Here is a 21,839-nt window from a genome sequence, read left to right as displayed (position 1 = left end):
AATGGCTGTACTTTGACTGCACCTTGCAATATAACTATACTTTGTACACAGCAAACTCTTTGAAATAATTGCACCGTAATAACACACACTCCGCAAACACTATGCACACCTCTGAGATACTTCAAGCTACTCTAGTTATGCTTTGAATAGCTTTGGTCAATGCAAAATAGTTTGTGCCCAAACACAGCATTTTACTAAAAAAACATGCAGTTGCCTTGCTCTTTAAGCTTAATTTGCCCTTTTATTGTACTCATTATGCCTTTTTAATCTCTTTTCATGCTCATTATACTTTTCTTGTGCCTGTTTTACTTTAAGCATGTTTGTTATGCAAACCAAAGGTAATTCTGAGCTCCATATGAATATCTCTGCTAGTTTTATCAAATATTTTGGTTTTGAACATTTTGTTTTATTAATAATATGGTTTGTGCCTTTCATTTGCTTAATAATGTTTTTGTGCTACTCGTTTGATTAATAATGTGTTTTGTGCCTTTGAAATATGCAGTTTCATTTTCTTTGCCAAATAAATAATTTGTGCAGTTTTCTTTAACTGTAGCTCATTTCTAGCCCTTTTTTGTTTGTTTGAGCTCTGTTTCATTCAACCTGCTTAGTCTGCCTTCAGCTTCAACTCTGCACCTCATGGCTTGAAGAAGTTGTTCTTTTAATCCCAGTTCTGACATCATGTCGCTCATCTGGTCAGGATAAAACAGATGAACATTCATGCGTTAAGTTCAAACAGCTTTATTACACAAAAGCACATCAGAAATGAGGCTTTGCAACTTAAACTTAAATAAACTTATAAACAGACTGACAACCGCACTCATACATGTTAACACTCTGGCTGTTCTCTCAAAATGGCACTGCTCAATATTTATATGCACTTACTAAATCTGGAAATGCTTCTAAAAGGTATGTACACATGCTCTGACCTACAACAAGCATAAAGCATCCTTTTTGTTTTCCTGTCCAACTGATCCAACACCCTTTGAGCCCAGTCAGTCACTCCAAAATTGTAAGTTAAGACAGGAAGAGCAATTTTTTTTTTTATAGATTGGGCTGTATTCCTAGATGTCAACGCTATTTTCAGTATTAATTTTAGTTTTCTGAAATATTCCTTGCTAAGTTTTATTCAAATTTTTTCATGATTTATTGTTGATCCTTCATCATTTCCCAAGTATTTAAACATTCCCTTTTGCGCAAGTTCTTTTATATCACATCCCTCTCCCAAACTGATGTTTTCTTGGTGCTGCAGCTTTCATGCTTTTAAAGGTAGAGGACATGTGGAATGTGCATCTGGCATGAATGGTGCTGGCTAAAACAAAGAACTGAGATATAAGGGGAGCTGTAGTGTTTATGCAAATGAATAATTTAGCATGATTATCTCTGAATCAGGCCAATAACACTCTATCATGTGCTACAAGGTCCAGTCTGGACCAGCTGGGGAGCCTGGTCACACTACAAAAATCACCACAATCACTGAGTTAGCCAGCTGCCCATCTTGGCTCTTCTTGGATATGTAGGTCACTTAAGATATGCATGCCTGTGGATCCTGGTCTTGCAGCAAGCACCCTCCTCCATGTCACTCACCATGTGCCTTGCATTGCCATAGATGGGTATTGTGCCACTGTGTTGTCTGCAACGTGAAGCACTGTGCTCCAGCTATCATTTTACTCCTGGTTGTGACCTACCAAGTAGACATACCCTCAGTAGGATCTGACTCTGGCAGAGCTGTCAGTTGGGGAAAACAATTTGGCCAAAATCTTTCAGCACCTGCTGCACATGCAGCACAGGGAATGCCTCCTGGAGGACTATGAAGGTCTCTTGTTTCCAGCTGGATGTTTAACTCACCCTTACCAGGGTGGTAAATTATATCACAGGTATCATCCATTCTGGCAAACACTAACAAAATATAGTGATCCGTGGAGGCACCACCATGACCTTTTCAGACAGATGGAATAAGAAACCCCCCTTACTGCAGTAAGAATTTGCTTTTTGCCAAGTCACTGTACAGTTAGTAGGCCTCAAAATATTGATGAAGTTGCTTTATGTTGTTGTGACGATGTGCGGTATTGCCAGTTTTCCAGGAGAAGTAAGGCAGCAGATGTATAACATATGCTAGCATAGATAGCCAGAATTTAGTAAAGAATTATATGTTATTTGAATATCAAACTGATTTGTACAGATGCTTGATTTAAAATGTACCAACAGTGTGTGCCCTGCTGGATATAAAAGAAATATATATGTATTATTGTAACTTAATTAAATGTATGTGTTTTAACACTGGATACTGGAAGAGAAGAGGTTAATCACAATCCAGCTGCAGCAAAATTTGAAAATAGTAAGAAATTAAATTACTGGGCCTCGGACATGAAGATGTTATCTCACAGTTTTGAATGTAGGCAGAGACAAAAAGTCTGTACTAGGAGGCTTCCTGCATTGTCATTGGTGTGAACTAATTGCTATTCTAAAAGGGTGGGGGTTTGAAATTGTTTTATGATTTCCAGGAGCTGCAGCAGATCTTAGCAACGCTCTTAGTGTGTATTATTGATACCTATGTGATAAATCCTAACAACTTCTAGGAATGGGGGGGTTGCATGAGAACCAGAGGTTAGATGACCAGATGTATGTGATGTCATTCTGTACATAAATAATGTCTTATTATTAGAGGAGACTGAAGTCTCAGCAGCAGTCTGTTTCTTGGAACCTGACATAGAAGGATCCATCACCTACTTAATCTTACCAGGGATAATAATTCTCTAAATCAGTTAGGAAAATATAGTGAGCTTAGTTAAGTACTGTTTTACTGTAACTGTGTGAATCTATTCATATGTGTTAATTTTAATATTAATTTAATATGCCCCTGTTGTTATCCCTATATCCTCATTCCTACCCACAATTTCCTCATGTTTCTGTACCCCTTTACCATTCTTCTCAAGAAATAATAAAGAGCACCTGTTCAAAGAAATCCTTCTTTCCTCACTCCCATATCATATTTTCCTTTCCTTTGGCCTTCTCTGCATTCCTCAGCTTGCTCTTCTTCATTTTTGACCATCCTATCTCCCCCTTTCCTTCCCATTGGTAAAATAAATGTTGCTGCTACTTCATTTTGTAGTAGTTGTATAGGCTTCCAGCAGTGACCATTTTGCATATGTGAATAAGCATCAGACTGGACATGCTACTGATCCATCTATGAACTTGGGTCACATGTCCAATCATAGCACAGTCTACTCATTTACATAGTGAACCCTGTCTTCAAAATTGTGCAGCTTCATTCTGCAATACTGCCCAAGACACATCCATGCTATCGCACTTCTTATGCATATGTAATCCTCCTCCAGCTATTTAATTCTACACCCACCTCACTATGTGTCCAAGCAAGGCTGTGATTTGGTTCATTCTGAACATTAACATTATATCATTTATATTAAGAGTTGATTAAAATTTGCTACTATTAAATATATTCTAATTAAAACTGGGCTGTGAGCAGATTAGCATAAAACAGAGAGCAAAATCTTCCCCAGATTAGAACTTAGTTTTCACATTAAAGGGGGTCTTTAAATGAGGGAAAAAGATATTTACCAAAAAGTCTCAGATTTGGTAAAATGACTCCAATATGCACATCATTCTAAATCTAGAAACATTGTAGCAATCACATCAAAAACTGCAGTGATACTTAGATCACATGCTTAGCTTGACATCTCCTTCCCACTTTTTTTTTTTTATTTTAAGTAAGTGCACGATGACTTAATCTGACTAACAAAGAAGTTTGTTGCTGTATTTTTACCTGCTCTGTATTTTATTATATCATATTGAGAGTAAGATGTGCACAGATAGCATTAATAAGGTAATCTAACTGGAAAACTGAATATTGTGGCAGTAGTTAATCCTGTGGTTACTCCCACAAAAATGTTAACTTTCTCTTACAAATTCAGGAAAAAAACTGGTTACTCCCACAAAAATGTTAATTTTCTCTTACAAATTCATAAAAAAATAATGACCATAACAAAACTCTAGCATCAACAAAAAGCGCAGTTTATGTATAGCAAAATCACTCTACATAATCACTGTTTCCAAAGATAAACTCATGGGGGGAGTTAACAAAATGGTAACTAACCTTGAAACATGAAATTCAATATGCACATTGTACAGAAAATAAAGAAAGTCCATAAAAAATTCTGAACTCCATATAGATGCTAAAAGTACCTCACTAATGACAGTAAAGCCACCTTCACAAGAACCCACCTACTATCTGCACTCCTCTATGCCTCCCTCATACTCATTAACCCTGACAAAGCAGACTTTAACAAACTAAGCACCTGCTATAATAAAATAGCTAGGTTTGCTACTGACTCATCCTTCAGGACAAACCACTGCATAGCAATCAAGCAACTATCCTGGCTAGAATTACCCAACCTGCTCACATATAACCAGCTTACAATAGCCCACCAAATTCTATATTATCCCAATAGAGTTCATGCTCTTCAAGGTCTACTTAATATCTACTCTAACAAAAGCCTATTAAGATCCACCAATAAAGCACTGGGTGACATAGGCAAAAGCAACAATAGTTCTGGAGACTCCTTGTTTTCCATTTCTGTTGCAAAAGCATGGAATACTATCCTGGTAGATATTAGGAACACTGAAAACAAAAATAATTAAAAAAAAAATCATCTGGCCCCATTTACATAGTTCTTGGTTATGTACTTGTTCTGACCCTGGGTAGCTTCACTTAATTAGATTATATCATACTTTAACCTTCTATGAAAGCTTGCACCAACTCCTTTCTATACTCTTAATCAATCAATGTGTGTTTACTGTTCTAGCCACTAATGAATGTAACCAAATGACGGAACACAATGTCCTTTCAGCTGTATTGTTTATAGTAACACACTGTGCTCCTTATAGTTTATTTACTTTTTGTTGTTTTCTTCGCCTTGAAACTGAACCTTATTAACTTTTTGACTCTGTGCTGTACTTTATTAACTTGCGTACTGTATTTATTGTATTTGCTGTACTAATCATTCTGGAGTTTTCTCCCTGGGCCTCCGCTGAAAATGGGATCCATGCCCAGTTAGACTTTCCCAATAAAGAAATGCGAAATAAATAAATAACTAATAACAATCTTCACCACCAACTGCCCATGTAATAATACATAAAAAGTAGTACTGTGAAATAATTTCCTAAGTATACTGCACACATCAAATGTAAGCATTTTATTCTACGTCTATTTCATAACCATGGCAAATATAGTTGAATATCTGGCACTGGGGATCCTTCTTGATGTCTCGTAGTAAATTTATTCCAATTCTGTTTCATAGTCGTCAGAGATATTTTAATATCTATCTCTGGGGGACTCTTCTTGATGGCCTAATTAACTGCAGTTGGGGATGTTCTGCTCTTTGGTTCCAATCTGATACTTTTTTTCCCATCTGAAGTTCCCACACTAAAGGGCATTCAGCTAATGCCATTGCACACAATGATATCACATCCCGCACTAGATAGGAACACCTAGCCTCTAAGCTTATGGTTTCTTTTCTACCTCTTTCAGAGCTTAAACCTTTATCCAGGTTTATACTACTGAAAAGATTCCACATTCAATACATAATGCACAAAATCATTCAAAGTGCTCACAAGGCTTCCATATCATGAGACAAGACCCAGAGCATCAACACTTCTTCTGCCTGGAGGAGGAGCACAATGTGAGGTGCAGCCACAAGTGTCAGCATCTCAGTCTGGGCACTTATCGAGGCACAGAAAGGAGAATCTCCTTACCCGGGATAGTGGTTATTAATAGTGTTCAGCAGAGAAATCAATTCAAATAACATGCACACAGTCCAAGCTTTTTTGCCCATGATACCTCCAGGGATCCAAACAGGTTGAAATCAGACATATACCACATCCTCCTGGAAGCAAGTCTGTCACTGAGGCATAGGTGCTGGAAGCTGCTGAAGACTAGTTGGGGGGTGATAGGGGCACTTAGTGATCTAAAAAGGGCAGTTTTTTAAAACTATTTACTACCACAACATATGTTCACTTGGAAGACATTTTAAGCTTAGACAATTCCCTTTTGGTGCTTGAATTAGCATTTCCTGATTGGTCTTACCTATTTCATGGCTGATACATTAGTCCCAGTGAGAATAACTGTGATCATACCATAAATAATTTGAGGGGAACCCATGTAAGGGATGTAGCATTTAGGAATTGCCTCTATCCATTAGTGGCACAAGGGGCAATCCTGGGGTCGATTTTCTAGTATCCATCCTTAGATCCAAGTTGCATTTGAATATGGACAGGGATAAACTTTGTTTTACTTGAATGGATACTCTGTTCTGGAACAGTGGTAGCGTCTGTAATATATACCCATCTCTCCACAACATTCAGTTTAGATACCCAGACTGAGTATTTCTGATGCCATTTGACTTGTCGATGTTCAGTAGGTCCATCTGTATTAGGCTGGAGGATGCTTTGCATGCCAGACGTCACCTGTAAGCATTCTTTAGGATACTGAGTATAGTGATAAATCTTTGAGGTGGTCCATGCAAAACCTATTGTTTAGGACTTCTGTCCTTTTGGTAAGGTATGTCTGTGGGTATTCCAGTTGTTGCATGGGTCTGGACTAGGGTTACCACCTTTTCAGATGCCCAAAGTGGGACATTTTTTTGTAGAAATGTGAGATTTTTTGCAGAACAAAATATACCCACAGCTAGTGCAAAGGACAGAACTTCACTTTTTTTACCAAAATAAAAGCTTATTTTGTAGAATTTTAGTTGCTTATGCTATTTCATATAATATTTATGTGTCTCAGATACAAAATAACTGTTTTATGCAAATATTAAAGAAAACTTAAGAAATATAGTTTGTCTTAAAATCTCAGGACATTTGCCATTTTTTATTTTTTTTCGCAGGACACAACTGCCCAAAGTGGGACTGTCCCTCGCAAAGATGGACAGGTGACAACCCTAGTCTGGACAGATACATGCCAAAGTGGGCATTATACAAAATAATTGACCTAATGAGGGCTTAGGGGACAGTAAGGTTTTCAGTATAGAAAGACTTTCTTATGACTCTGGGCACATGTTGGTCAAAAGTTAGGTCACTGTACACACAAGTTCCCAAATGCCAAACAACCGGGTCAGTTCTCAGGCGGCATTGTCAATTTGGCAGTTCGCTGGAGTAGATTACTTCCCAAAGGATAGGATAATGTATTTTTTGGAGTTTAGTTTCAATTCATGATTCTGGCACCAGTTATTGTTTGGGACAAATCTTCCTGCATGATGGTTAAGTCATTTGGGGATTCAATAATTGCTCCGAGCTTGCAGTCATCTCAAACTTAGTCGGCCAAAGCCCTTTGGTATTTCCTTTTACTTTTTTTTACCTTCATTCATTGCTTTGGTGACAAGAGTAAAGCTTAAAATTTGCCCATGATTGTGAGCCTTTCACACTTTCTCCCGATTCTTGCCCTAAGAGGTCGAGAGATCAGAGCATATGTTTGTCCCTGATTGTGTCATATTTTTGGTCTGTTCATCATGTGTGTGGTTTTCTGGCAAATTTATGAGGACTGCAAAACTTAAATAATTATAGATATTTGAGTTTCAGACAAACACTGAACCATTTGCTAAACAAACAATACTGTCACGCAATGAAAGCAGACTTAGTATATAAGCAGTAAACTTCTCTGTTCTTGAAACTCACATTCATTGCAATGGCATGAAAACCCACATTCATTTTGCATCTGGCCAGTGGAGGATTAAACTTACATCTGGACTGTTTTCAAACCATAGGCTCCTTACACAATTTTAGGGCCATGTATACATATATGTGTTAAACTAAAAACAGTGGTCTGAGTGCCCAAAATTAAAACTAGTAAACCTGAAATAAGGCACACATTGAGCTCAGCAAATGGACAACTTCTTTAATGGACACAAGCACAAATAAATCCACAGCAAACAAAATCACAGCAGCACAGCACAGCAAATGAACTCACAGCAGCACAGTAACGCTGCAGAAAGAAAATATCCACCAGTAGATGGTGCAGTCCCACTGCTCAAACAGGGCGAAGAGGAGAGCAACAGTGCCACTGCTGTGTCCACCCACGGATATCAAGCTTTGAGCATTGTTAAACATTGAAACTCCTGAAAAGAACCCGCGAACCTGCTAATATCTGTTTCAGGATTTTATCCACCTCTCTCCTTCCCATGTAGCCTGTGTCACACAAACCTCCTGCAACAATATCAGCACTGCCTTACCAATACTACTTAAGTGGGAGTAGAAGTCAGAGGCAAAGCTGTGAGGCAATCCATTGAAGAACGAATACAAAAGAATTTATTTAGGTCATCAAGTATCTGTGATTTTATTTTTGAGGAGTTCCTAAACACAGAGATATTCCAGATCTGATTTAACGAGGGGTAATATATAGGGATGTGTGGAAGAAGTGGCCATATTTATGAGGACAAAATGAAGGGTATTTGGGCCACCAGTGGAGTAGTTAATGGTTTGTATTTGGAAGTTAACATTTACAATCTTAATGAAGTATTAAGCTTGCCAGTCATTGACACTGTAGGTCATCATGTTTTCTGATGGATAGTTAAGATCCTTCAGTAGAAAAGTGTTGGGTTTATTGGGAATTACAGCTAAAGTGCTACAATAGCTGTTCACTCAGAAGGGGACATAGAGGGTGTTCAACAGGTAGACATGAGATGGTAATTAATCTGTTTTGGGCAGTCTGAAATCAGACTCCAAATGTGGTGTCCCAAGTAATCATTCAAAAGGGGATGATATCCTTGGCAAAGTCTGATACTCCCCACAACTGCCAGTGGCTGAAGCATAACTGGGGTCTTGTCAAGGGGCAGCTATCCCAGGTGAAAGATGTTAGAGAGGTCATTTAGCAGATCTTTGTTTTTTGTTTTTTTGTTTTTTTTTATTTTTCCTCCTCATATGTCCTCTGTGGGACAGTAGAGTGTGGGAGCTTTAGGATGTGGTGCTCCTGCTTAGAGCATGTAGAGTGTAGGGCATAGATCATTAGGACATGAGGATGTAGAGGTAGGTAGGAGCACCAGAATGGAGAAAATGGAATGCTTTTTTGCTCTCACATTAGGACATGAGGTGTAAGGTTTTAGAATCTGCTGGTCCTCCTTACAGAAATGAACAGCACCAGATTGGAGAAGGGACTTTTTGTTTCTACTCAACTTTGTGTTGAGGGGCACTAGATTGGGGGGGGGGTGGCAGCAGCTGCCAAATGAGCCAGCTTCAGCTCTGCCAATAGGTCTGAACACATAATAGGCATTAAATCCAGGAGCAGAGGGACTGCTTTTATTGCTTTGAAAGGGGGCACAGACATTCATTCACTTTTATGTCAGAAGCACTCTTAAATACAGTTTGGAAGAATGCCAGTTCAGCTATGACATGTCTTTGGGAAATAGGAGTACCAAGAAAAAAAAAACATATGGACATGAGACAGATGTGCAGACTGTAGAAAAAATGCATCCCTGCTGAGACTTGAACTAAAGGGCTAAGCATGATGGAGCAGGAGTGCTAGCTGCAGCACCACTCTGTGACCCAGAGACTCACTTAGTAACCAATAATTATTTTGATTTTTTACTATTGTCATGTAATTCATCAGTGTACATTTTATGAAATGTATATGAAAAAGCATCTTTCCCATGTGATGCTATACAGGGAAATAATGCTTGTTCCACTGTTTGACTGACCTGCTCCATATTTACGGCCTTCTGGTAGCAGATTATTAAATGTACCATTGTGTGCCTAAACTCAGAAAGCATTAATGTTGTTAGTTTTTTTACCAAGTGCATTTCACTGAGAACTGTGGATGAAAGTCTTGAATGTTAGTTTTAAAGACTGAACAAAATAGAACAAGAACAGAAGCACAAAACTAGATAGGTCTCCAAGTAGTTAGAAATAAATTAAGCCCTCCTTTATTTCATATAGTGCAAGCAACTTTAGACATGCAGCTGTATGCTGGATTTGTTGTATAATAACTGCTACAACAAAAATACATATATTGTACATTATAGTCCCAGTGCAGATTCTATAGGTTTGAGAAGGTGTCTTCACTTTCTGCAGCATGATCCCCTATCACTGGTCTTGGGGTCTCCTTCAGTGAGATGTCATCTACTTTCTTTTCCTCATTCTCATTGCTTTCCTCTGGGATTGAAGGGTGCAAGCTTTCTTGGTCGGAGTTGCTTCTTACATATCCAGGTAAAATAACCTGGCCCTCAAGCACCTTTGGCCCAGTTCTACACACCTTACTGGAGAGAAGTACCATTCGTGAGCTTGCAACCATCTGGGCATGACTAGTACTGCTGCTGGTTACATTTGTCAGGACTGACCCGTACCGATAATTGCCACACTGTGTTGTTTGTTTCCAGTTAAAAGCTAGATTCCATCTTGTCCAAGTCTTCTTTATTTCTGTTTGAACCTAAGAGTATAACAATTATACTGTTATAAAAAAAGACAACAAAATTAATAATCTTATCAACACTGTCTGAATAGTTTTGTATAATTAGTGCATATTTTGAGAAGTTCACTCACTTTGTTATGAGTGGTTAGATGTGAGTTTATCAAAGTCTGATTATCTTAGAAAACAATTAAAAACTAAAAGATATGTTGTCAAAAAGGCATAATGAGGCAAATGAAAGCCACCATGAAATGGTACAGAAAAATGCTGTTGCAAAATGTAGTGTACTGAATAGAGATACTGAATCGTTACTCTGTTTTCCCAAACTACAATGTCAGATAAAGTAAACTATTCCCATTTTCCGTTTTCCTTTCTCATTTCAGTGTGCACTTATGTTCATTAAATGCACTTAATAAATTATACAATTTACTATCCATTTCAGGCAGAAAATTCTAAAGTAGAATGTAAGTGCACAGTGGTTACAAAATATCAGTATTGACACCCCAACATATCAAGTGGAATGCCCTCTAAGCCAATGTTACCACAACTACATGTTTTCACAGAGCAGTCTTCACACAAGCAATTGTATCCTAAAAAATAAATCTAACGTGACCTTAAATCATACATACAACCATGACAGTATAAATGAAACACTGAACATGGAACAAAAATAAAATTCTGCAATTGCACTTTTTAATTTTGATAAAAGGTTACAATTAAATACTTAAAATGTCACTTGATAATAGATGAAACTAGAAAAATTTCCACTGGCTCTTTTAAGTCTCAGAAAAGGCATTATAAACATGTGACAGGGTGTTAATTTAGTACAGAAAAATTAAAAAAATTAAAAACCTACTAAATTAATTTTGATCACAATTTCAAAAGTTAGATTCTGTAAGAAAACATTTTGACATACAGTGCATTCTCCTCACAGCTAGCAGGGTTCATGTGAAAAAGACTGAAGCTGCCTGAGGTAATGTCAGTAGCAATGTAAGAATGGAAATACCATAAACAATCAGAGAAAGTCTTGCATAAATGATAAATAACATTTTAACTTAACAACATACCAAACCTTTTCAATGCATTTGCAATCTAATTTTTTTTTGTAAACACCACATGAATCCCACAGCAATGCTTACCTGAATATACTTGGATAAAAAGGTTCATTATTTATTTATTTATTTATTTAACATTTGTTTACCGGGATAGTCTGGCTGGATACATGTTCATTTTCAGCGTATGCCCGGGGAGAAAACCTCCAAAAAGACATTCAACAAACTGTTACATTTTTACAGTTTAAAACACAAAATAAAATACAAATAAAAGGATTTTTGCACAGATGTAAACAAACACAAAAATAGATACACAAACAAATTATTACATTTTTGCTCAGATGGAAAATTCTAGGCAGCGTTTTTTAAGAATGATAGGGTATTGAATGCCTAGTAGGTTAACCTGGTAGTAGATCCTAGGAGATCATAGGATTTATAAGTTAAGAAAAAATAAAGTGTAGGCAGAAGTCCCCATGTGCACACGAGTGATGGTTAGAGTTAGTCTGGATTAGAACAAGGACATAGCCATTGTTTTGTAAAGTACTGAATCAGACTTTTCTTGAATTGAAGTAGAGTGAGTTCAGATGTAAGATTAGCAGGAAGAGAATTTCAAGTTTTGACAACAGAGTTAGCAAATAGAGATTTACCGGCTGTGTTGTTGGATTTGAGAGTTTGAACTGGTAGTCTTTCAGATGAACGAAGTGCGCTAAGGGTACTGTAGGGGGTGATGAGGTTTTTAAGGGCGGGTGTATTATCTGGTTGGTACAGGATTTTATGTGCAACTATAAGTAGGTTAGGCAGTTCAAGCCATCCTAGTAGATTTAGGCTATGACAGTGAAGAGTTCTGTAGGCTGCATCGGTAGCAAATCTAGCAATGTGATTGTAGCTCCTAGAATGTTTATTAAGGTCAGTTTTGCTGAGGTTTGTAAATAGAGGGGAAGCATAGAGGAGGGTGGAGAGTAGATGTGTATGAGCAATCACAGTTCTGGCTAATGGCATTAGGAAGGGCTTGATCCTATATAGTGAGACAATGTTTTTTATTAACTGCTTTAATAATTTTATTGCTATGCAGATCAAACTTAAGGTTATTATCTATTATAACTCCTAACAGTTTGGTTAAGGAATCTGGGGAAATAATGGTGCAGTTGTTGGATTTAAATGTAAAGGTTATAGGGGCAGACCTGTGAGTGGGGGAGAAAAGCAGCAGCTTGGTTTTATTAGGATTTAACATGAGACAACAGTTAAGGAGCCAGTTTTCAACTGTGTTAAAAGTATTTTGGGATAGAATCTGCAACTCTGTATGTGAAGTGTCAGAGCATACTAAAGTGGAGTCTCCACATACTGAATGCATGTTGCATTTGAGATGACCTTATACAAATCATTGATGAAAATGGCAAATAATAGTGGACCTAGTATGGAGCCTTGAGGTACTCCGAGGATGATGGGTAAAATGGTGGATAGTTTGCTCTGCCATAGGACAGCCTGTTGTCTACCACTGAGATATGATTGAAACCATTGGATAGGCTGGTCCTCTAGGGAGATGGATTTCAAAGTGTTTATGAGTATTTGGTAGTTTACCATATCAAAGGCTTTTGAAAGATCAATAAAGATAGCAGAGGAAAGTTTATTATTGTTTTGATGTTGGTTAATGATGTTAGAGTAGGAGAGGAGGGCTGAGGTTGTATTATGGAATGGTCTAAAGCCATGTTGGGTATTGGCTAGAAGTTTATTATGGATAAGCTAGTTCAGGAGTTGATTGTGGATGCATTTTTCCATCATTTTAGCCAAGGGTGACAGAATAGCTATGAGTTTATAGTTTGAAAATTCAGTAGAGCTGCCCCCTTTATGGAGTGGGATGACATGGGATATCTTCCAGATGGAGGGAATGGACGCTTCAGTTATAGTTCTATTGATCAGGATAGTAATGGGGTATGCAATGGGATCTGCAGCTTTTTGTAGATATTCTGCAGGGAGGAGATCAGCCGACAGGGTGGTAGGTTTTTTAAGCAATTTTCAGACCAAAGATGTCCAAACTGGCTTGAAGTTAAAGGGGAGTTGGAAGCAGGGTGTAGTGGCCAGAGAATATGGGCATCCAGGGGATATTTGGTTAGCTAGGATCTGGGTGGTTGTTGTAAAGAAGCTGTAAAGGTATTGGCAATTTCTGCTGGGGGGTTTTGGTTAGAATCCAAGGGGGTAGAAGTGGAGGACTGTCCTGAACTAAGGAGTTTGTTTATACCTACCCAAAACTTTTGTGGCTTGTTTTGGTGTTTTTCTTGTAGATGAGAGTAATAGTTTTTCTTGTCTAATGCAGTGGATTTTTTGTTTGTTTCATTTCTTAGCTGTCTGTATCGAAGTTGATCTGTGGGTTTTTTTGTGGTCCTCAAAGTGACCCAAGCCCTATTTCTAAGTAGCATTTTATGTCTGGCTTCTTTTGAGAGCCAAGGAGCAACTTTTGTTTTGGTTCTAATAGTCCGTGCTGGTGCATGGGTGTCAAGGATGGATAGGAATTTGGTATTAAAGTAATTTACTGCTTCTTCAAGTGGTAATTGTTTCAGAACTGACCAATTGCAAGATTTTAGCTCATTTTGGAAATGTGTGCAGTTGAAATTCTTATTGTTGCTTACTGTTTTAAAAATGGACTGGTTGTGGATATCAGTTTTTTGCCTGATTAAATAGGTGAGGAAGTGATCACTTACATCATCAGGCAGGGTCCGACTCTTGTATTTGAGGGGATGGGTGTTTACAAGAATCTAATCCAGAATACTTGCTTTATTGTTGGATTTACTGATCCTAGTGGGGAGGATATGACCTGTGAAAATCCATAAAGGTTTATGTGGTGAGTAGGGGGTTCTGAGGAACACATGTTCCAGTCTATGTTGAAGTCCCCAAGTACAATGGTTTCTCGGGAGTAATTGCTGGCTAACCAATGTAGGATATTTTCAAGGGTATTTATGTTATTGCCTGGGGGAATATAGACACAGACGATAGTTATACATTTGTTCTTATTAATGTGGATCTTAGTGATAAGAATTTCAGCATTGCCAAACAGGGATGTTTGCAGGGCATTATTGGACACTTCAGGCATGGATTTGTACAGAACAGCTACCCCACCTCCCTTTCTATTGGTTTTATTAAGCCTTAGGATGTTATAGCCTGGTGCTATAACTTCTTTATCTGAAGTAAAAGGTTTTATCCAGGTTTCAGTAAGACATAGTATGTATGGGGAAAGAGCATCTAAGAGGGCATGTAGGTGTTGAATCTTATTGTTTACACTTCTGATATTTAGGTGATTGATCAAGTGAAGGGCCAGGATTTGGGTGGATATCTCCATCCATTGTCAAGTTGCATTATAATCTGATTGTGAGCTTCCAGATTTTAATTAATAGACTTTGGTATATTTTGGTTTTAGGGTTGGCATATCTTGTTCTAATGGGATGCTGATACAGAGTACGTAAGGAGTTAGATGGGAAGGGATGAATTAAGTGTTCACGCTTGTGTGGAGCTATAAAAGTGGAGGTTTGGCCTTTTGGGTAGTGGAAACCTGGGTATGTATTATATTCATAGGCAGTAAGAAGATATGGAACAAGCAGAAAGGGTAGCAGAGAGTACAGTGGTAGTATTTCAAGTGGTTTCATTGCAAGTTGGGATTATCAAGGTTGACTTGTCCCGAGTTTAAACTTTTTAAGATAGGATAGAAAGGTTAGGTACTGGAGAGACTATTGATGACTTCGATATAGCTGATTGGTTGAAGAAAGAAGGGGTGTGGTTGTAGCACTATATATATTTAACATCACTGGGGCGGGTGAGATTTGGAGGCAGGTGGTGTGCGGAGCAAGCCCAAGTGCAGTGAGGGTGAGCGGAGCAGGGGCAAGCCAGACATGAGGTAGTAAGGGTCTGTGTATACTGCATGAGTGCACTGGAGCTAAAAGTAGGTTCTTTCTTACTTTCTATTAGGTTCCTCTCCTCATTTTTATAGCAAGTTGTCTAAAGAGTTGCGTTTGTTACGTTTTATAGTTTTATGGCTATGAGAGTAAATTTCACTTTTATAACCTGGTAAGACATTTAGCGTTCAAGAGCTCACACGTAAATCATTAAGCTTTCTTGAGCAGTTTTCCACTGAGGTACTCTTTAATAGATAGTAAGGGACTCAGTAAGCCAAATCAGGTAATAAAGGTTTTCTAAGATGTTGATTGGAAGGGAGCTATTAGTGCTTCAGACCCAGTCCGGCTGTGTAAAATCTAAAATGGTGCCTGCCAAGGGTAATATTAATTAACGTTGGGATTAGCTTAAGGTAATAAACAGGGGAGGGGGAAACAAGAATATGGGCTGGGAGTTCTTTTGTACTGCTGTTAATGAGCCAAGATCCAGGCAAAGACAAGTTTGTGTTAAAGAAAAACAATCAAAATTGACCAAGAACTGATGTGAAGCTGTAAGTCATTTTTTAACAATTTATCTAGGGTGGGAAAACAGAATAACCTTGTATATGTAGGTTACTGTGCTCTCAATTAAATTAAACACACACAGTATTTGATCAGTTATGGATACTATTTGCTAACAGAAGGGAATAAAAGAGACATGGAATATGAGTGTGTGTGGGGGGGGCTGCTTACAAGCCAAAGCAGATTGCTCCCCAGGGGATAATGAATATTAGCTCAAACAGGTAGACACATACACAAAGTTAACTTTAGCTGTTTGTGTTTACAGACAGTTCAGACATGGACTGCGCTTTTCATATAACAGTGTATCCACTTGTTAGGTTAAAGATAAAGGTGTTATTGCAGCCGATTACTTAGAGCGGTGTTAGGTCTAGAAAAGAAGAGTACAGAGAGGTGTAAGCACTGTTGAGATGGTAAAGATACATTTTAAGGACTACAAAACAAATTGTGCACAAGAAAATATGTCTTGAATCAACTACTAGTATATGCAAATACTGAGCCAATTGGATAAAACATTAGTAAGAAGGGATCTCAGCTGACAGGTGTGTAGTCACAGATAAAAATATAGCAAGCAGCACTCTGTCTTGGGTCTGTAATGTGATTCTATGCACCACTTACACCACAATTATATAATTAGACAGCAGTATGAGCTGTCTACACCCAACACATATACAGGAATACTATTAGTTGACAAGGTGCAGCTATGCAAATAGCACATACTAATATACTGAACAACCTGGTGAAGACAAACACATGCTAGCATGGCATAGTTCCCTCCAGTAATACAGCATAAATCATATTAGATGTCTGTAGAACACAATTCAACATAAATAAGCATAGACAGTTGTGAAACACTTACTGGAGAGACAATGAGCTCCTCATGGGGCCTGTAGCAGGGTGGTTGTAGTTGTAAAAATGGTGCCTGCCACAGGTAATATTTATTAACTTTGGGATTGGCTTAAGGTAATAAACAGGGAAGGGGAGGGGAAGCAAGAGTGTGGACTGGGAGTTCTTTTGTACTGCTGCTAATAAGCCAAGATCCAGGCAAAGACAAGTTTGTGTTTAAGAAAAACAATCAAAATTGACCAATAACTGCTGTAAAGCTGTAAGTCATTTCTTAACCATTTATCAGGTGGAAAAACAGCATAACCTTGTATCTGTAGGCTACTGTGCTCTCAATTAAATTAAACACACACAGTATTTGATCAGTTATATTTGCTAACAGAAGGGAATAAAAGAGACATGGAAGATGAGTGGGGGGGGGGGCTGCTTCATGCCTTCTAACACCGGCTCCATCTCATTCTGAGTTATCTCCCTCATCGCCTGGTCTGAGTTTGAATTAATTGTTTCATGTTTATCTCTCCCTAGTAATAATCCATTTTTCAGCTGAACTCCTTATTCAATTCTTCTCCAAAAGTTTTGATGCATTGACCATCTCCATAAATCGCATACTTCCTAAGCAAATGTATGATTTTCTTTGGACTCACAACCATTTATTTGCATCCATATATCTCACCCTCTCAATTATCCTTTTCTGTCTGTTGCCACTGAAACCACAGTGTCGGAAACTTCTGTACATTAGGGTAGTACTCAAGATTTGCCAGTCTAAACATTCTTGTGGCCTTCTCTAATTAAGATGTCCAACTAATACCAATTTTTTTCTGTGTTCACTATCTCCCACTCTTAAAGTTTCATAAGTACGTACAAGGCAATTACTCTGTGATGATATTAAGAAGCCTGGCCTAAAAATCCAATGTTAGTTTTTAGCCCTTGTGTTTTGAAGGTAACTCAGAGATGGGTTGAACAAGGATATGTTGGGACACTTTATAGGTTTCTCCTATCAACGAAGTACAGGGTTGCTAAATTCGGGTGAAGTTGCATTTACTCATCCATCCATCTCTTCCTTCCAGGTTATAGTATACTTTTACTAATTTCTGATTTAATTAATGAAAGTTTTTTTTCATAATCCTTCCTCTATAATTTTGTATATTAATGCAAATCAAGTCTAGCCTTTTCTTTAGAATCGTTTCATTACTCTGATATAGTCCAAGCCTTGACCTTCAACCCTCCTCACGAGTCCAAGAAAATCTCTAGGATTTGCTGAAACACATCTGCTTTACAAGAATACATTTCTAGCTTTTCTATTTTAGATAAATTTCATACCGTCATCTTCAAGCTTGTAACCAAAGGTACGTAATGCAACAAAATTACTGGCTGAATTTAAAAGTATTAAACTTTGTTAACATGTTTTTTTGTGACAAATATTTTCTATATACATGAAAATGAGCAATATCTGTATGGAAATGATTTGTAATTACTATGACCCTCATTACTGTTTTGATGTATTGACCATCTCCATAAATTCAATATAACAATGCAAAAATTTTCCCGAGAGTGTATTCTCTTTGAACTTGCTCCTAGCTGCATAGTCTTCCTACTGCTAAATCAGAACTGTCTGTCCCAGGGAGAATATGTGCATGTATTACTGTGACTAAATGTCCATTTAGTAAGCCTTTTATCACATCTTCCACACTTTTCTATCTCACACTCCTGCACTGCATAAATGACTCTGCTCTACATTACCATTGTCACTCCCCACCTTCTCCCAGGATAATTAGCAAAGATCCTTTGCATATACCCCATATTAAGCAATTATAATATTTATCCATTGTTAAATGTGTCTCCTGAAACAATACTAAATTTTGCTTATATTTTAACAACATGAATACCCTGGTTCTTTTCATGGGACAATGAGTGCATTTATATGCCAACATATTATATTGTGATCTTTATCCATTCTTTACACAAATCTCTTCTTTGTTCTAATCTGTCAGTCACCTCATTATCTTGTAGCAAGTAATCAACATTAAACCATTTTTTTCTTATCCTTTACTGATCCTAATCTGTTTGACTAACTTAAATATACTGAAAAAATTCAACTAAGAACAGTAACATATTTAACCCTGTCACGTACAATACCAAATATCCTAGCAACCATTTCAAGGGGATTGTGAACCACTTTTATACAGCAGAAACCCAACTACCAACAATCTGTAAAAGGAGTGACCTAAAGTACCACTTCCTGTTTAGATGAGATCACCACTCAGATATCTTATTTCCATCTCCCAGAAATGAAGCTAACATCTTCTCCCCTCACTACTCTCTATTTTACCTTCAGATTTCAACAAATGACCTGTTAAACAGAAATAAGTGACTTTTCTTATTCACCATCCCATCTTCTCAGATATATAAGCTAAATTAATGGAGACTAAGTAGTTGATATTTGTTCTTAATATTTCTTATTTATTTATTTGAGATATGTTGACCAGGAGTGTCCTGTTGAGCAAAAGCCCTTTTTCAGTGGAGGCCCAGGGAGAATAGTTCCACAGTAACACAAAAGTTAGTAACAGATAATAATAACTACAATAACACAGAGTAAATATAAGTTTATTTACTTGAAGCAGTATATACTCTAAGTACACATGTTCAATGGTATGTCACTAGCTTAGTCTTAGTACTCCTACTAGAGAGCATTGGATTAATTATTTACAGATTGCAATAATGTGAGTTAGTTGCTTGAGACAGTGAATCAGTTGTTAGCAAGTTACAGAAGAGTGAGTAAGCATTGGGTATATGTGGAATATTAAGCAATTGTCAAAACGTTTAAGGAGTAGAGAGTCAGTATCTGAGAGTAGTAGGATAATTATCTGCATAAAAGATCTGAATAGTGTGCTGCACAGTGACACAGAAGAGTTAAGAGGTAGAGTTATAAGTTGAGTTTTTGAATAGGTATTGTTTGAGTGCTAATTTAAATTCATGTGCAGTTATTTTTCTGATGGCAAGGGGGAGCTTGTTCCAATTTAGGTCTGGATAGTAGCTGTATAAACTTTGACCAATGTGTTTTTTGAGCTTAGAGATTATCAGGTGTTATTGGTGAGGTAATACTTCTTTGTAGCATGATTGGCAATTAACCAAAAACTATCCTAACACTTTAACTATGTTAGATATTCTCAGCTGAATATAGCAGAACAGAACTTGTAAGATTTAGATTATTTGCTCCAGGCATAGTTTTACAATTGTCACAGCCATGCTGCTTTTCAGATTGCACTTACTGGAGCTGTGGCATCACTCTGATTTTCTTATTTAACAAGCAGTTAATTATAGTCTGTCATGTAAATATTATTTATTTATTTATTCCTGCAGTGCAAGTAAGTGCTTTCGCATTCTCTCAATGCTTCATCAGACTTCAAAACAGTTACATTTCAATTTTTGAAATGTAACTGTTTTGAAGTCTGATAAAGCGTTGAGAGAATGCGAAAGCGCTTACTTGCACTGCAGGAATAAAAGAATTTTTATTAGCCGTGGTGAGCCCTATCTGTTTTTTGACTTTTGATATTGAATCTGAGAGGGCTCCTTATCCAGGACTGTTTGTTGTGTTTTCTCTATTATTTATTTATTTGTTGACAGTTGATTAGCTGGAATGTCCGACTGGGTAAAACCTCACTTTCAGCGGAGGACTGGGGAGAAAAGCTCCAAATTACTACAAAACATTTTAAGAACAAATTTTACAATCTTCAAAAAAAAAAAAAAACAAGAACATCTGCAATTTAAATAATTATAAGAAAATTAGACATAATATAAAAACATTGATTAAGAATCAATACAAGGTATGTGATGATCATTTAATATTTAGAGACATTTTAGACAGTTTATAGATAAATTAAAAGTAAGTTAGTCTAATACAAACAGGCTTATGATATAGTAAGTGACACATTAAATGAGAAAATCAGCAAGAGAATTAGATAACAGTAAGGAAGTAAGTGAAGAAGGGAGAGTAAGAAGGTATAAGGAATGAAAAGGTACTTGTTGACATTTAGGGATATAGTTTAGCTTTGTTATGAGCAAGAACAGAGTCAGATTTTAGCTAGGAAGTCTTTCAGAGTGTTTTTGAAAGATGAAAGGGAGGGTATAGACCTGATATATACAGGTAAAGAGTTCCAGGCCTTAGCAACCTTGTATGAGTATAGACAATGCCCAGCAGATTGGATACGTTTGTATACAGACAAGAGTTTTCAGTCACTGGATTGCAATGACAGCCTGGGAACATAGTTGTGTAGAATGTTTTTTAGTGCTGGACAGACATATGGATGTTGGATAATTTTATAGGTGGTAAGAAGTTGTAAGTATGTTAGTTGATGTGGCACTTCTAACCAATTAATGCTTTTCAGTGCTATACAACAGTGGGTTTGGGACAGGGTATGGCTTCAAATTTAACTGTTTTGTTATAGCGTTGTTCAAGTTTTAATTTTTCTGAAGCCTGGAGGATGAGAGCACCTTAAAAATTAGTGGGGAGGAGATAAGCAGTGGCAAGTGTAGTTTTAGTTGTATCGGTGAGAATGTTTTTGGATCTGTAAAGCATTCCTAGTTTTTTATGAGGTTTTCTTATGCAATTTTGAATATGCAGGTCGAATGTCATACACTATCACTCCTAATAGTTTGCTATGAGAAGTGACTTCAGTGGTTATATTATCAAGAGAGAGGACTTTAAATGTTGTTTTTACATGAAAGAGGGATTTGGGGGGAGTGGTAGTTTGGTCTTTTTTTAGGTTTTGCATGAGTTGTGAGTTACAAAGGCAAAAAACACACTGAACTGTAGAAACGCTATTTTATTAAAACAGACAAAGCTTTTGGGAATACCAAATCCCTTCTTTAGTGTATAAAAACATCATATTAACTTCATTTAAATAATAAAATAAAAAAAGTAATAAAGTTCAAGCTAATAGGTATCTTCATTGGAAGAGCATGCACCCTGGTCATACCCTTCAGGGCCATTGTTAAGAGTCAGCTCTTAAGAGTTAGTAAGATTAACACTGATAATGACAGATGTATTCATCAAATAACTGATATGCTACATGACTTTAAATCAAGGAGTTATGATGA

At 37.2% G+C, this 21,839-nt stretch overlaps 1 protein-coding gene across 1 annotated transcript in view; it reads right to left on the bottom strand.

Annotated features, from left to right (window-relative positions):
• Positions 1–9,906: 9,906 nt before the first annotated feature.
• The window catches only part of PTH2R (parathyroid hormone 2 receptor), a 1,294,618-nt gene continuing 1,282,685 nt past the window's right edge, over positions 9,907–21,839 (bottom strand). Inside the window, exon 12 of the mRNA XM_044075404.1 lies at positions 9,907–10,432. Within this exon, the coding sequence (XP_043931339.1) occupies positions 10,043–10,432 (390 nt within the window). The 3' untranslated portion in view covers positions 9,907–10,042. The remainder of the gene's footprint in view (positions 10,433–21,839) is intronic.

This window comes from Protopterus annectens, chromosome 6.part1, assembly GCF_019279795.1.
Source record: "Protopterus annectens isolate FY-2018-M chromosome 6.part1, PAN1.0, whole genome shotgun sequence".
NCBI classification, from domain to species: domain Eukaryota; kingdom Metazoa; phylum Chordata; order Ceratodontiformes; family Protopteridae; genus Protopterus; species Protopterus annectens.
This window is presented reverse-complemented; position numbering and strand designations above follow the sequence as displayed.